The 14,400-nt window shown below is 40.6% G+C and overlaps 1 protein-coding gene across 1 annotated transcript; it reads left to right on the top strand.

Annotated features, from left to right (window-relative positions):
* Window positions 1-26: 26 nt before the first annotated feature.
* On the top strand, window positions 27-5,620 carry plac8l1 (PLAC8 like 1). The gene is made up of 6 exons (XM_041051463.1): window positions 27-148; window positions 1,616-1,651; window positions 2,081-2,275; window positions 2,818-3,050; window positions 3,323-3,459; window positions 3,899-5,620. The coding sequence occupies exons 3-6, from the start codon at window positions 2,250-2,252 to the stop codon at window positions 4,028-4,030; spliced, it is 528 nt and encodes a 175-aa protein (XP_040907397.1). The 5' UTR covers window positions 27-148; window positions 1,616-1,651; window positions 2,081-2,249; the 3' UTR covers window positions 4,031-5,620.
* Window positions 5,621-14,400: the final 8,780 nt, after the last annotated feature.

The following is a 14,400-nucleotide window of genomic DNA, read 5'->3' as shown; positions in this document are numbered from 1 at the left end:
CATTTCATCTAAGGACATAAATGAGACAAGTGTTTGCCACAAGAATGACACTCATCTCAAGAGTGCATCATGGTTTTGGAGAAGTCGTTGGATCTTTGCCCCTATTGTGTGGATGGTGAGGACTCTGTGTGAGCTGTCTTCTGATGAGGTTGGTGTGTAGCTACAAACTAGCTGGGGGGTTTGAGTATGTAAGAATTCAGCACCTACAGGCTGTATTTATTGATTACTTGGAGCAACATTGGAGTGGAAGTATGAAAAGGAGACGGATTAGGCAATAAACTTCAGCTGACTGAATGAATAAAATATTTGAAACTAAAAATGTTATTATTCGGATGGAGATACTGTTGAAGGAAAAGTTCATGGGGAAATGTGCTTATTTGCTTTCTTGTCGAGTGTAAGGTGAGAAGATTGATGCCACAGTTGTGTATGCTACTGTACTGCTACATAGCTTAGAGTGAAGACTGGAAACATGGAATCAGCTAGCCTGGCTCTGTCATCAGGTAACTAAATCTGCCTCTGAAGTCATTAACACACTGTATCTTTGACTTAAAGACATATGACAACCCTCTCAGAGTTTATCAAATGACATTTAAAGGACTATGAGAGCATGAGAGAAAAGAGTCTCTGGTCTCATGAGACAAAACTTGAACGCTTTAAGTAGATTCCCAAACATTATGTCTGGCAAACACCAGGCTCTGCCCATCAGCTCGGTAATGCCGTCCCTATGTTGGAGCATGGTGGGGGCAGAATCATGCTGTCAGGGGGCTTTTCAGCAGCAGTGACAGGGAGGCTGATCAGAATTTAGGGAAGCATGAATGCAGTCAAATACAGAGAGGTCCTTGAGGGAAACCTGCTCCAGCGTACACGCAACCTGAGACTGGGGCGACTGTTCACCTTTCACTATGACAATGGCCCGAAGCAAACAGCTAAAACAACGCTGGGGTTACTTAGAAACAAGTCTCTGACTGTCCTTTTAGTGGCCCAGCCAAAGCCCAGACTTAAACCCTTTAGAACATCTGTGGGGAGACCTGAATATGGCAGTTCACAGAGAGGATCTGCCTGGAAGAACTGGATAAACTGCCCAAATCCAGGTGTGCAAAGCTTATAGAGACTTAGCCAAGAAGACTCTAAGCTGTGTTTGCTGCCAAATGGGGTTTCTACAAACTACTGAATTAAAGGTTCTGAATAATTTTATAAATGAAGAGATTTTAGTTTTTGAATTTTAATAAATTTGGAAAACTTTCTAAAAACATGTCTTTGTCACTGTGGGTTACTTAGTGTAGACTGAGGGGTAAAAAAATTGCAATTTTATCTTCTGAGAAGGAGCTAAACCGAGTGAAAAAGCATCCACTTCTCATTTAAGAGCCAATATGTATGTGTGTGAACTGTTTGAGGCTCAAAACCCATGCTAGTTTCACTATGTGTCCTTCCACCACGTACAGCTCCCCTCAGTTCTCTCTCTCTCTCATTAACAGCCACACACGCACACACACACAATCAGTCTAAATTTAAAGGTCAATGTCAGAACACAGGAAATGGATGATTGCAGTCAGTCCCCTCTAAACATGAACCACAGGTGTTTCATTGGTCCTAAAATGCGTCTTTCACTTCCCAGCGCTTCACTGTGCGAGTCTGTGTTTCTGCCTTAAGGGTGAGTCTAACATTTACTGCACGTCTTTTTAAATACATCAGTTTAATAGAGGCAGTGGATGCCTTTGAATGTCAAGGGTCAAACAAACTATTAGATTTGATTTCTTGTGTTTGAGCTTGTATTCGACATCCATGATTTTGCCACTGAAATGAATTTGTATGATTTTTAGCTAATTTCTCTTATTTGTGTACATGTTTCTGATGCACTGTGCATCAGTGCATGGATTCAGCCTGTTCTGTGCTGGTGTGCTTGTGTTTTGTGAATACGTCTATTCACATCTGATTATTTTATGCTAGACATTTGTACTCATGCACCCTGATGGGTATCTGCCCTCTCTGCATTTGCTATATTAACGAGGGGCGGGGGTGGGGGGCACAGTAAAGTCTCTGACAGAAGACAACTAAGACGAGACTTATCTCTGTCACACAGCTTCTGGCCGAGCCATCCGACTGCTGGTTTATCTGCTCCAACACACACCCTCTCACTGGGGAAGTGCCGCTCTGCCACCTCCTCCGCCTCCTCATTTCTGCTGACTCTCTGCTCACCCTCTCCTCATCTCCTCACCTCACCCGTCTCTGGATGCCAGTAGTTTCTAGTCATGGAGCAGACGACGGTCACACACCAGTAAGTGTTTCTTTGTCCCTACCAGTGCACGGTGTTGTCACCACTGAGCACAATGGAAGTACAGCCGACAGCTCACTTACCTTATTCTGCTTTTTAATGCCTCTAAAACAAATGAAACAGGAACATTTTATAAATTATCCTTGTTGCAGCTTCTGCTTTTTCACTCCTTGCTGCTAAATTAAACTAATTTAGATTTTGCCTTAACTGCAGTTTGATGAGATTGAAGTGTTGCTTAATTAGATGATTTCAAGAATAAATGTTGTATTACATACAGTGTTTTAATAGTGGTAAGATAATATTATTTAGATATTAGTGTAATTGTGGTACTGTGCTACTAAACTTTCATAGAAGCCAGTCAAGTACAAAACATGCTGCTAAAGCAAAATGAAATTGGCTGAATGACTGAAATGAAATAAATTCCTCCTTGCAAGAAAGCAAAACTGATTAATTAGCTAATCTGAGGTGTGCTAGAAGCTTGACAAGCCATTGTATATTTATCAACCATCTATCTAAAGAGAGATTCATTAAAAATCTAATTTCAGACCAGGACCGTCAGTCTCCAAAGTCTCAGCATCAGTGTTTCAAGAGGAGGAAGTGGGGGGCTTCACCACAGGAAGTGAAGATAACTGGAGGTCAAAAAACGTCCCTGCAGAGACAGACCCAATACTCACACAGCCTGGACTCGGCATCACCACGACAACCATCACCACCATCACGCAGACGGGAGGAGACTGGAGCACTGGCCTGTTTGACATCTGTGGAGACAAGACTACATGTAACATGAACACACAGCCAGACACTGTATTCTGTTGAGCACAAGGCTCCAATACATCAGAACTTTATGACTCTGTTATTCTTTGTATCTTTGCTATCTCAGTTTTGTGTTTCTGCAAAATTAATTTTATGTAAAAAAAAAACAAAAAAACAAAAAAACATTCATCATTATAACAGGCTGAAGGAAAAAATTTTGTACTGGAACTGAAAATGTTCTGTCACGAACAAACACTGTCTCTCACACACTGCGCTGACCCGTGTCTGTGCTTGCAGGTATCCTCGGGGCTCTGGTGCCATTCTGTTTAGACCTGAGTTTAGCTCATCAGTACGGTGAGTGTTTGTGTATGCCCCTCCTACCAGGATCCACTTTTGCCATGCGAGTCGGGATCAGAGAGCGGTATAAGATACGGGTGAGTGAGTGCGTTCACATTCAAAAACATACTGTGTTTGTCAATGGGAAGTGACAAGCAGCGCTAAGACACTAATAGGTTGACTCTGCAAAATGGTTTCTGCTCATACTGGCATTACCATATGTCTGCAAAATAACTTTGCAAATAGACAGAAAAGGTGACAGAATATTCAATGTGGTCGTTTACTTGTCCAAAGAAAGTTTTAAGACTCCACAACAAATGGAAAATCAAAGGCCACAAGGAAAGTGGCTTGTACATTGTCCTAGTACTACACACACTCATTGGTTCTCTTTGTCATGTCAGTGAATTTCTGTGTTTTTTCATGTACATACCTCATGTTTCTGGTCATGTTCTTGCTACACTGTGTTGTGTTTATGTGTGCTTCCTCTTTATGTGTTTGCGTGTATGTGTGTACGCCTGTCTGCATGTTTATCCACAGGGAAGTGTGTGTGAGGACTGGACCACAGTGTATTGCTGTTACCCTCTGGCTGTATGTCAGATGATAAGAGAGATGAAGCGGAGGATGAAGACTCAGACGTATCATGTGTCCACTGCCCTCGAGTGCTCCTGAGGAAACTCCAGACAGAAGATGAGGCTTTTCCTTTCACAGTGCAACAGAGGCCGATGAACAGCATGGTATGAATAGCATGAAGAATCAATACTATAAGGTTTGAATGTACTTTTAAATGCTCCTGAGGATGCCTTGGACAATAAATCAAATCTATGCTGCAACTTTCAAAGAAGACCTGGAAGGGATGAAGTTTGATTATACAACAAGAGAAATCACAGCTGTTAGATCTGAACAGTGTGTAGGGTTTAAAACTGCCACGAAAGATGTTAAATTCTGACTGAAACCAGCCTTTAAACTGCTGTTGGACTCCTGTTTAGAGAGGATATCATGACTATGTTCTGCTTTTCTAGCAGAGCCAAGAGTTCCTTAATTACATTTTGAATTGAGTGAAAAGCAGGTGGCAAGACACATGCTTATTTGGTTTCAGTGGCCATCATTGTCAGCAAATAGCACTAAACATCTGGTATAACTCTCAGTGAGACAATAGAAAGTTTCAAAAAACAGCAAAGTCGATACTCCAACTAATGAAACTGCCGTGTAAGCAGCTTTATCTGTTCATCTTAATCAAGATAATCAAACCCATATTAATACATGTAGAACTTGATCAAAGACAACGACTAAAGAGTGAAAATTTAGCTTTGAAAAACTCAGCAACATGTCCTTCAAAACACAATGTCCTTTGTGCTCTCGATAGTCCATGAAGCTCGCTGACGACAGTTCAGAGAAGCAATTTCTTAGATAGGAAGTTGTACAAATGAGGTAAGTGAGAAAACTTTCTGTGGATTGTGTGAACCGATCCCTTTAATCCTGTCTTGCATGCCAAAGGTCACTAGACACATTAATGTGTTTGGTCTCACTCAGAAATGAAGGGAAGATGAAGTGCGGGAACATGAAGCTTTCCAGACCTTGAGGCGCAAATGGGACAATATCGACGGCTCGGAATAATAAATTTTATTTTCAGGCTCATATTTGAAATAAATCCAAATAAAGCCAGAGAAGCACAGAAAAGCTGAATGCCACTTCAGTTCGATCTTAGCAGTCATTTGGTTTCTTAAGTAAGCATTAACGCTTTTGAGAGTTGATTTGAGACAAGTGAGTGAGTCATTTCCAGGTGCACAACCACCTGTCTGATTACATGGTATGCAGGCCACAGTGCAGTTCAGATTACAGTCAACAGTTCAAGTACAGTCTGATGATAATAAAGCCTATTTCCATATTTCTATTATTCTTTTATCCTCCTGTTCCTCGGTTCACCCTCAGGCGTTCAATCATATTATTAATCCAGTCCTGATTGCTGTGGTTCCCTGGACCTGAAATGCCAACCAGCAAGAACGGATATGAAAATGTTATTTATACACAAAGCAGATGGGTCCTCAAAGGGCAAATATGTAATTTCTTAAATTCTACGGATGTGGTTCCCACCCCACCTGCCAGCTGCTTCAGATGAAATGGGTGAAAAAGAGAAATTGGTTTGGTGTCAAAAAGGAGAGAGATGTGAATAATAACATCCAACCATATTTTACATATAGTACTCCTTGTATAGTCTTCAAAGAGTTAATCATTTGAATGAAAATAAATATTTCTAGATCACTGCACCTCTCTCATACGATTATTTTATTGTTGGTTTTTAGTATATTGGAAGTCCTCATCCTTAACCAGCACTGTAATTCTATTAAAGCTTGATGAAGTATCGGAATGACAGATAATGCATCTTACGCAAAGGTGATTTCAGATTATAGTTGTTTGCATCAGCATATTATACAAATACTGAGAGAGAATATAATACTTTGCATTGTGAGGGGTTTCACCTTCCAGTTTATGTCCCACTGAGGACATTCTGAATTCACAGAAGACCAAGAGCAGCCCGTATCATGCGGCTGTGTGTACCCAGGCAGATCAAAGAAACATCAGCAAACAGATAAACATTTTGCAATTCACAAAATTCCCAGCTGAAAAACATCTTAAAAATATGTTCACTTTTTTGTAGCCCAAAAAAAATAGCATACTGGTGCAGACTCTCATCATGCAAACTAGGAAAACTACCCAGTATAAAATACAGTACCTGTAATCCTGTGATGTTAAAGTTCTGTTGCTTTATTTTGACTCTTCACTTATGCACTGAAGTAAAAATACTTCTATGTAAGTTTCAAAAGAGCTGTAACATAAGCTTATGATTGTCACCATGGTAATAAGGTCAGCAATATCTTCCTTATGTGTTCATTAGTGTTTCCTGATCAGCCCAGGATGGATAAATGCTCCCACTGATCCCCTGTTCTCTGCCTACTGGGGGTTGTTAAGGAACAGGATCCGCCTCGAGCAGAGCTGCCTTCAGGCGGCGTGCTAGCATCTCTCCCTCACTGCGCTATGACCAAATGTTGTTTCTTCAGCATCAGTAGATCTGAATTGGAAATCTATTTGCTTTGCAAATCAAATACAGTCTGGGAATGTCCCACATACTGCTTCAAACTTTATGTCTATGTTTACACAATTTTTAAGTATCTACAGTGAATTCAGAAAGTATTCAGAGCCCTTCACTTTTTTTTCTCCACATTTTATGTTGCAGCCTTATGCTAAAATCATGCTAAAAATGATATGCTAACTGAATAATTGGATGACAACCATTGACAGAAAGCCATTTTCAGATGTTCAGATGTTCAGTTGTTCTGTCTGGGCCACTCAAGGACATTTACAGAGTTGTCCCTAAGCCGCTACTGTGTTGTCTTGGCTGTGTGCTTAGGGTCACTGTCCTGTTAGAAGGTGAATCTTTAGCCCAGTCTGAGGTCCTGACTTCTCTGGACCATGCTTTCAAAAATGTTTTCTCTGTACTTTGCTCCTTTCAACTTTCCCTCAACCCTGACCAGTCTCACCCCCACAGTTGATGCTGCCACCATCATGCTTCACCGCTGAGATGGCACTGGGCAGGTGTTAATTGGTGCCTGGTTTCCTCTGGACATGACACTTAGAACTGAGGCCAAACAGTTGAATCTTGGTTTCACCAGACCGGAGAGTCTTGTTTCTCACAGTCGGAGAGTCCTTTAGGTGCCTTTTTTGCAAACACCAAATGAGCTTTAATGTGCCTTCCATCTGGCCACTGTGCCACAAAGCCCAGATCGGTGGAGTGTTGCAGTGATGGTTCTCCTTCTGGAAGTTTCATTGGAACTTCTTCCAAAAGGAACAGTGTCGATGAAACCTGTTTCAGTGAGGGTTGTAGCTGATCCAGAATGATGAGGATGTTATTTCTGGAATTTTTAAAATGTTTTCCTTGCTGTGAGCACCATAAACAAAATTCCTATTTTTCTTTTTTTCTTTCTTTCTTTCTTTTTTCTTTTTTTTTTTCTTTTTTTTTTTTTTTTTACATAATTTAGGGTGAACTGATCCTTTAACTATAACATACTGTATTGTGAGCTGCTGTTTCATGAAACAGACCTGACAATATTCAATGAATACTGTAATCTATGCATATGTTTACACTTAAACCCCAAACACATGTAAGCTTTGTTCATTTTCTATATCACACACATGCACACACTCAGTCTGGCCTTACGTCATCTCTATCAGAGATACATCCATGGGTGAACCATTAGAGGGCAGTATTGCCCCAGATCTGGGTCCTTGCTGTCTGTTTCTGTTGCTCCGTGGGGTGAAATCACTCTTAAGTGCTGATCTGGGGTCAGAGTTGGGATTTCCACAGCAGTAGTGCGGGTCAAGATTTGGAACACTGAAGCTCATCCTAAGCCAGCAGTGGAACAGGGGACCATAAAACGTCTGCTGTGTCAGCGCAAAGATGACTATCCCAACAGAGGCATCAGGTGTAGCTCGCAGGCTGTTATCAACAACAGCCCCTTGGGGTGGTGTGTTTGTGTGGGTGGGTAGGTAGGTGGGTGTGATACTGTATATGCAGATGTAGCTAAACAGACTGTTCCCATGATTGTGCTCACTGTGAACTGTTATTCATACAGAGATATCAGTAAACAGATAAAAATACCAAACATGGTGATGGCAAAAAATAGACCTTCCTATTTTTTAACCTCCCAAATTGCAAACATACAACCACTGAATAACATGGAGTATTTGTGCACCCCCAAACTTCACACTAACATTTCTGAAATGTATTTTTATGCATTTCATTCCTCTCTTTCTTCCTTTCATCATTCCTCTCTTTCACTTGTTTCTCCTTCATGTATTTACTCTCCTTTGCGATTTTCATTCTTGCCCTCCCTTCAATCTCCTCTTTTCCTCAGTCACCCCATCTCTTTCCCTCCCTTCATCTGTCCTTCTTTGCCCTCCATTATTTGTTTCCCTTCTTCTTCTCTTCCTGACTCCTCCTTGCGTGTGTTTGTGAAAAGAGAGCGAAAGGAAATAGAGAGGTGTGGAGAGACCTGCTAAGCTGGAGCAGTCGTCCCCCTGGTGATACTTCTATCCAGGACAACAAGTACCACCTGGGGTTTACATAACACACACACACTCTCTCTCTCTCTCTCTCTCTCTCTCTCTCTCTCTCTCTCTCATATCATTTTCTCTGTGATACTCTTTTGTTTCATCGTTGCCCTTCCTATGTCTCTCTCTGTTTTTCATTCTGTCTTACTCTCAAACACATCATCATCATAGAGAAGGGGGGGTGGGAGGCATTCAGCTGCTGGTTAGCCTGCAGCTAGGAGCCTTGGCAGTTTGCAGCAGCCTGCGTGCTCTGCTACTGAGCAGTCTTGTCTTGTTTTGTATGTGTGTGCGTGTGTGTTTGTATGTGATGATGAGGGAAGCTTGGAATGTGTTGGCACCGCTCCGCTCCTCAGACTAAGCAGGCGGTTTTATAGATTTTTTTTTTTTTTTTCCAGAAGACAGACAGCAGGAGGATTTTGTTGTAGAATGATTTGACTTCAAAAACCACTGTCATAAACAGGGATTATAATGCTAGAGATTTGCCTGCTTTTGTAGTTTTTGTTCCGCAGCACGACTATATTCTTGTCTGCTAAAGAAAATTTATCCATAAATTCTTTGCCTGACAAGAAGAGGGAGGATCTTTTTTTTCTCCATGATATCAGCTTTGTGTCCTTTGAGGTTATTAAACAGTGGCGGTTGCCAGACCTAGAAAAAAATGGCAGATGCCTTTTTTTCTTCCAGCATTAATTAAAATAAACAAATATGGGCTATGCTTACAATTTGGTCATGGAACATACTGAATTATATGGTTATATTTTAGAAAAATGAATGTGTTGAAAGAATTAAAGTGGATGATGAAGTGAGTCACAACATTACTTGCAAATTATTATTGGTCACATGGGTTAAATAATGTAATAACTGTCCTATGCAGAGGAGTGGAATTCTGAATGTTAAAATAGTTCATAAATAAGTAAGCCGAGACACCAAATAGCAAAAGAATTTAACTTCAAAGTTAAATTTTATTTAAAGGTGCATGTCAACTTCAAACTAGGTGGAATGTGACCACACTAATATGTGAGCCGAATCAACATCAGGGTTAGTCAGACGAGGTCAAAGTGCAAGATTTCAAAATCCATGCAACTTGTGCCACAGTTTGGAAGTAAAATTACAAAAATGGATCAGGACGAGCAAGATACAAAAAAAACCCACAAGGATAAAAAACTAAAAAATCATTATGATAATTTCTTAACACCACAAAAGCACAAACTAAAAATAGAAAAAACAAAAACAAAACATGGAGTAGCAACACAACTGTGAGTGTTAAAAGCCTTTCTAACACTGTCTTTTAAACACAGAAAAAGAAATGCTTCTCTGTTGAATGTCAAGAATGTCACTCATTCCTGTTTGAACACCCCAAAGAAGGCAGATGCTAAATAATTTTTCTGATTTACTCTTTCCCTTTTGCATAGATGCTTTCAGTATGCACCATTTTGCCAGGATGCTGATTTAGACACTTCTTGTAAAGGTATAATTTTTCACAGTGTTTCCCCTTTTCTTTCAGCACCTGTGGAGTTCCAACACAGAAGCCCAAATGCTCACAGTACCGCTGGCTTTTGAATCTTCCTTTTGCAAAGACATGCATATTTTGATATGAGCTTGGATTATGAAATGATGGGTCCCTGGGCCTGAAAGGCTTCCTTCTACTGCAACTCTGTGATCACCTTTTGCTTTCTCCCTGCAGACTTTGAGGAGCCATATTGCATATCTGTCAATGCAGAGCACTGGTCCTAAATGTCCAACAGAAAACCTTTGGGGATAAACAGTCCCTTTGAAGGTGTCATGATGGTTTCTTTCTTGTGACAGCTTCAAAGTGAATGTTTAGGTCATGACTTTTTGCCATTTCACTGTGCAGATCTTGCAAGCAAGGGGTTCTTGCTTACAGGGACCCCTTGGCCTCCAGGACATCTGCTCTTCATGTGAGGAGCACAAACCTGAAGCCATGGGCATTGAAAAACAGTAAACAGTCTGATGAGTCATCTGTTTCCCTCTCAACACATTTACATTTGAAAAAAAAGTCTTCAGCACATTGTGTGCTGTCTGCTGCGATGTATCTGATTGCTCTGCTTAATGGTTGAAAAACCAGAAACCATTAGATGTTCCCATACTCTGAGCTGATAAGAGTGGCCTCCCCAGTCTCCAGCTATAAACATAATTTCTATTTAAATTTCTATTTAAAGTGTGAACTACATTTTTCCCCCTTCAGCCCTTTTTTTTTTTTTTTTTGATGGTCCACTCTCTCACTACACACAAATTTTGCGACTAAAATTGTCCTCAAGGCAAAGCTTTATTTATACATCATATATTTTTAGTGTTTTTTTAGGTCACTTTGGCCATTAGACATAATCGTCTTTGACATTTTGTGGGAAAATGCCTATTTACTCCTGTGGGCTCTGACTGTAACTATTTCTTGGCGACGAGTGGTAGCATCTGCCTGAAATCTCTGCCGAAAACCATAACTTGTCATTTTTGCAGTTCTGTTTGAATCCAGTCTTTATGCTGAGATAAGCTAATCACTTCATGACTCCAGCCCTATTTTTAATGTACAGACATGAGGGTGGTGCTCTTTCAAAGAAAGCAAATATCCCAAAATGTCTTTTTTTTGTACATTTTTGCTACTTGTTGATCGTCCTAATGATTCCACAATGTATTTTAGCAAATTGTTTTTGAATATGGTATATAAACTTGTTTGCAGCAACTTGTCTGCAGCAAATAACACAAAAACTCTTATTTTGAAAGAGTTGCGAAACCTTTCATTGCCATCGGGATGAAATTAACATAAAAGAGTGCAGCAGTGTCTGGAAATGACAACACTTTCATGGCAGCATCTTTTTTTTTTTTTTTTTTTATTTATTGTCATAATTATTTTCATTTGAAGTAAATGTCATCTTTGCACTGGAATGAGAACTCAACAAAAATGGATTGTTGCACCACATAACACAGCACAGAGTGGTAGAAACTGTCATTGCAGACAAGACCTAGCGTTGTCCCAGGGGATTTGCTGCTCATTATCCACTCTATTTACTGCTGGCTGATGTGACACAGGAAGGTAGATGGCATGCAGCTCTGACAGAATGATGCTTCACTCTAAGCTCTGGGGCTTGTATCCTGTAATATCTCAGCACGTTCAGTGGGCAACGGTAGAAGACTGCTTGCTGGAAAAGGTCGAGAGAGCTGCATTGACTTGGTTAAATAAAGGTTTAAAAACAACTCTGCCAGTCATCATGCAGGCCAGGACTCAGGCTATAGAAAGTGGCATCTCGCCTTTTGGGCAGGGAAGTCAGCATATGATTTATAGGATTTTATAAAAATACAGGCAGTGTGGTTTGTTTAAAAATAACTAAAAACTCCCGAAATCTTCATGAAGTTTACATCTGATTGATTTCCCTGGTAAAATACTAAGAATATATATTATGAATTACTTTTATTACATGTCTGCCTACCTGCCAGTCTCCCACTCCCACATATGCTTATTTATTCTATGCTCCATATTTCTGTACCTTTGGATTAGCATACGAAACACACATGCCAATATCCAGTCCACATCATGCACTGGTTACATAATTATGTCCTCATAGTAAATATTGTTGTTTTGGACTTTTCTGATACATAAATCTCTTGCATTAACCACAAAGGCGAAACCTCCGCCATGCTGTCACTCATCATCATCCTTTGGGCCGAGAACACTCCTACAGGCCATTTCCAATCTGTCAGTCCTGTCACATCAGTTTTCCTCTCCTGTATGTCTTCTATATGTGTTTCCATACACATGAACCAAAGATCATGTGACCTATAAGTGTTTACACTGTATGTGTATGTGTGTGTATGTATGGTGCCTCATGGCTGACATGAAATGAAGGGTTGCGTTGCATAATGCTTTTATCTCTACGACACACGCGCTTCTGCAGTCCTGCCATTGATGTAGGTGTTCTTTCATCTGCTGGCACCTCAAAAACGTGTGTGTGTGTGTGTGTATGATTACTACATGTCAAAAGGCTGCAATGCCTTGGTAAGTGTGGAAAAATGTGTAGGTGTGTGGTGTGAAGGCAGTTGCAATGGTGCAGAGAGGAAAAGAGGCAGTGTGAGAGTGGCTGTTGCACAGTCTTTGGGATTCATCCCCTCCGTTCTCCGTCCTTCTCCACGCTCCCTCTCTCCCTCACCCCATTCTAGACTTGTTAGGAGCTTCAGATGTGGTCCAGAGATGTTTCTCAGCTTAACTACAAACATAATAGCCACAGAGCATTGAGTAATAGAGAATCTGGACTATAATAGCCTGCAACTCACACTGTACTTCAAATAGTCTGTAAGGGTCCTTGTGACATAAATTTCGTCATCTGCCGAAGTCTGTGAGGGTCTGTGTGGACCCAGTGCTTGCAGCACAAAATTCAGCATGCTGACTGTACATGTACCAGACAAGTAAATTACAAGCTCATTTTGTGCACCTTATCTATGTACTTCTTCTTTCCCGTCCCTGGTCTTATTTTTGTTAAGGGGCTGCAGACCCTGATTTTTCTGTGATGTTCAGCCAAATATGACAAACAAAGGAGCTCTTGTTCTTGCTGTCAGGAGGTTGCCTTCATGTAATCTCAGTATGAACAGAAACATGTCCATGTCCATCCAAGGGCAAGTAGATGCCATAAACGGGCCTTAATGGTCTCCTTGATCCAGTTCTTTTCTCAAAGCAATAGTTCAGCATTTGGAGAAATGTATTTGTCTGGTGGAGAGTTAGCTGTGAAGATTGAGACCACTTTCATACCTGTCCTTTAAATCTGAAGCTTCATTCTGTCACATCTAGCCTTTGATTCAAGTTTAGCCTTTTTTGTTGTGTTCCTGTTTTATTTTGTAGCTCTAACCCTCTGTCTCGTTTCAGATTTACTTCCTGCCCTCCTGTGTTTCCCGCCTGTTTGATTACCTGGCTCCACCCTAATGTGTTGCACCTGTTTCCCATTGTCTCTCCACCCCCTCATGTATTTAAGTTGTGTCTTCCCCTTTGTTCTCTGCCAGTTCATCTTTGTCCTTTAAGCGTTTCAGCAGTTTTTACCTCGTGTGTTTTTCTCGCGCTATTTGATCTAGCTTTCCCCTTGTGTTTTCTTGAGTTTGCCTAGCAATTTGGATACCTTTTTGGGTTGTGCATTTGAGTCCCTGGTCCGAGCCCGGCCTTGATACATTAAGCAGCTGTTTTTGTTTTTTTTTTTAGCTTATTAAAAAAACTACTGGGTTACTGACGTTTCTATATTAACCTCAACTTTCAGCTGTGGCAATTCTGCCTGTGGCTCACACTTGTCTGTGAGTTTGAGACATCATTGTTGGCTGGCACAGCACTTCATTTTAAGCTAATTTTAAAGATCTAATTATGCATGGCATGCACTGCAAAGTGAGTGTGGGGTGGCTGGAACTAGACAACCACACAATGGCTATGTTTACATGTACATAATAATCAGATTATGGCCAATAATCAGAGTAAGACATCACTCCAATTAGGATGTTTGGGTTGACTGTTCCATTAATAGTCCTGTTTCCATCCTACAGCCTGTGATTAATGGATGAAAATACATCCTCCATGTAATGTTAAAATGTCAAAGTATCTGTAGTGGAACATGTACAGAGATGCCTTTTAAGAAAAAGACAGTTGTTGAATGGCACATAACCCCACTGGAAGCACAGGCTTCAGATATCAGTTTATTGCCTTGAGATTGTTGCTGAATGATGAAACAATTTAATGGGCAGAGTGTCCTAACAACAAGAACATCTTGCGCATTTGACAAAATGTGGTCAAAACATGAACAGTCGTATTTGATTAAAGCAAAAAGTACCTTTGAATTAATATCTAACTGAAGTAGTACATTCTTCTGTTCCATTTTGTTTTAATGTTTGGAGTCAATGTTCAAGCAGCATAGTCAACCATTCCTCGACATGTATTATATTTGCTGATGTGG

This window comes from Toxotes jaculatrix, chromosome 12, assembly GCF_017976425.1.
Source record: "Toxotes jaculatrix isolate fToxJac2 chromosome 12, fToxJac2.pri, whole genome shotgun sequence".
Classification (NCBI taxonomy): domain Eukaryota; kingdom Metazoa; phylum Chordata; class Actinopteri; family Toxotidae; genus Toxotes; species Toxotes jaculatrix.
This window is presented reverse-complemented; position numbering and strand designations above follow the sequence as displayed.

Bases quoted from the DNA above. Each gene is read 5' to 3' on its own strand.
- plac8l1 (XM_041051463.1), top strand. From the start codon at position 2,250: ATGGAGCAGACGACGGTCACACACCA. The intron at 2,276-2,817 runs GTAAGTGTTTCT...ATCTAATTTCAG, and splicing joins CAGACGACGGTCACACACCA to ACCAGGACCGTCAGTCTCCA. The intron at 3,460-3,898 runs GTGAGTGAGTGC...GTTTATCCACAG, and splicing joins GAGAGCGGTATAAGATACGG to GGAAGTGTGTGTGAGGACTG.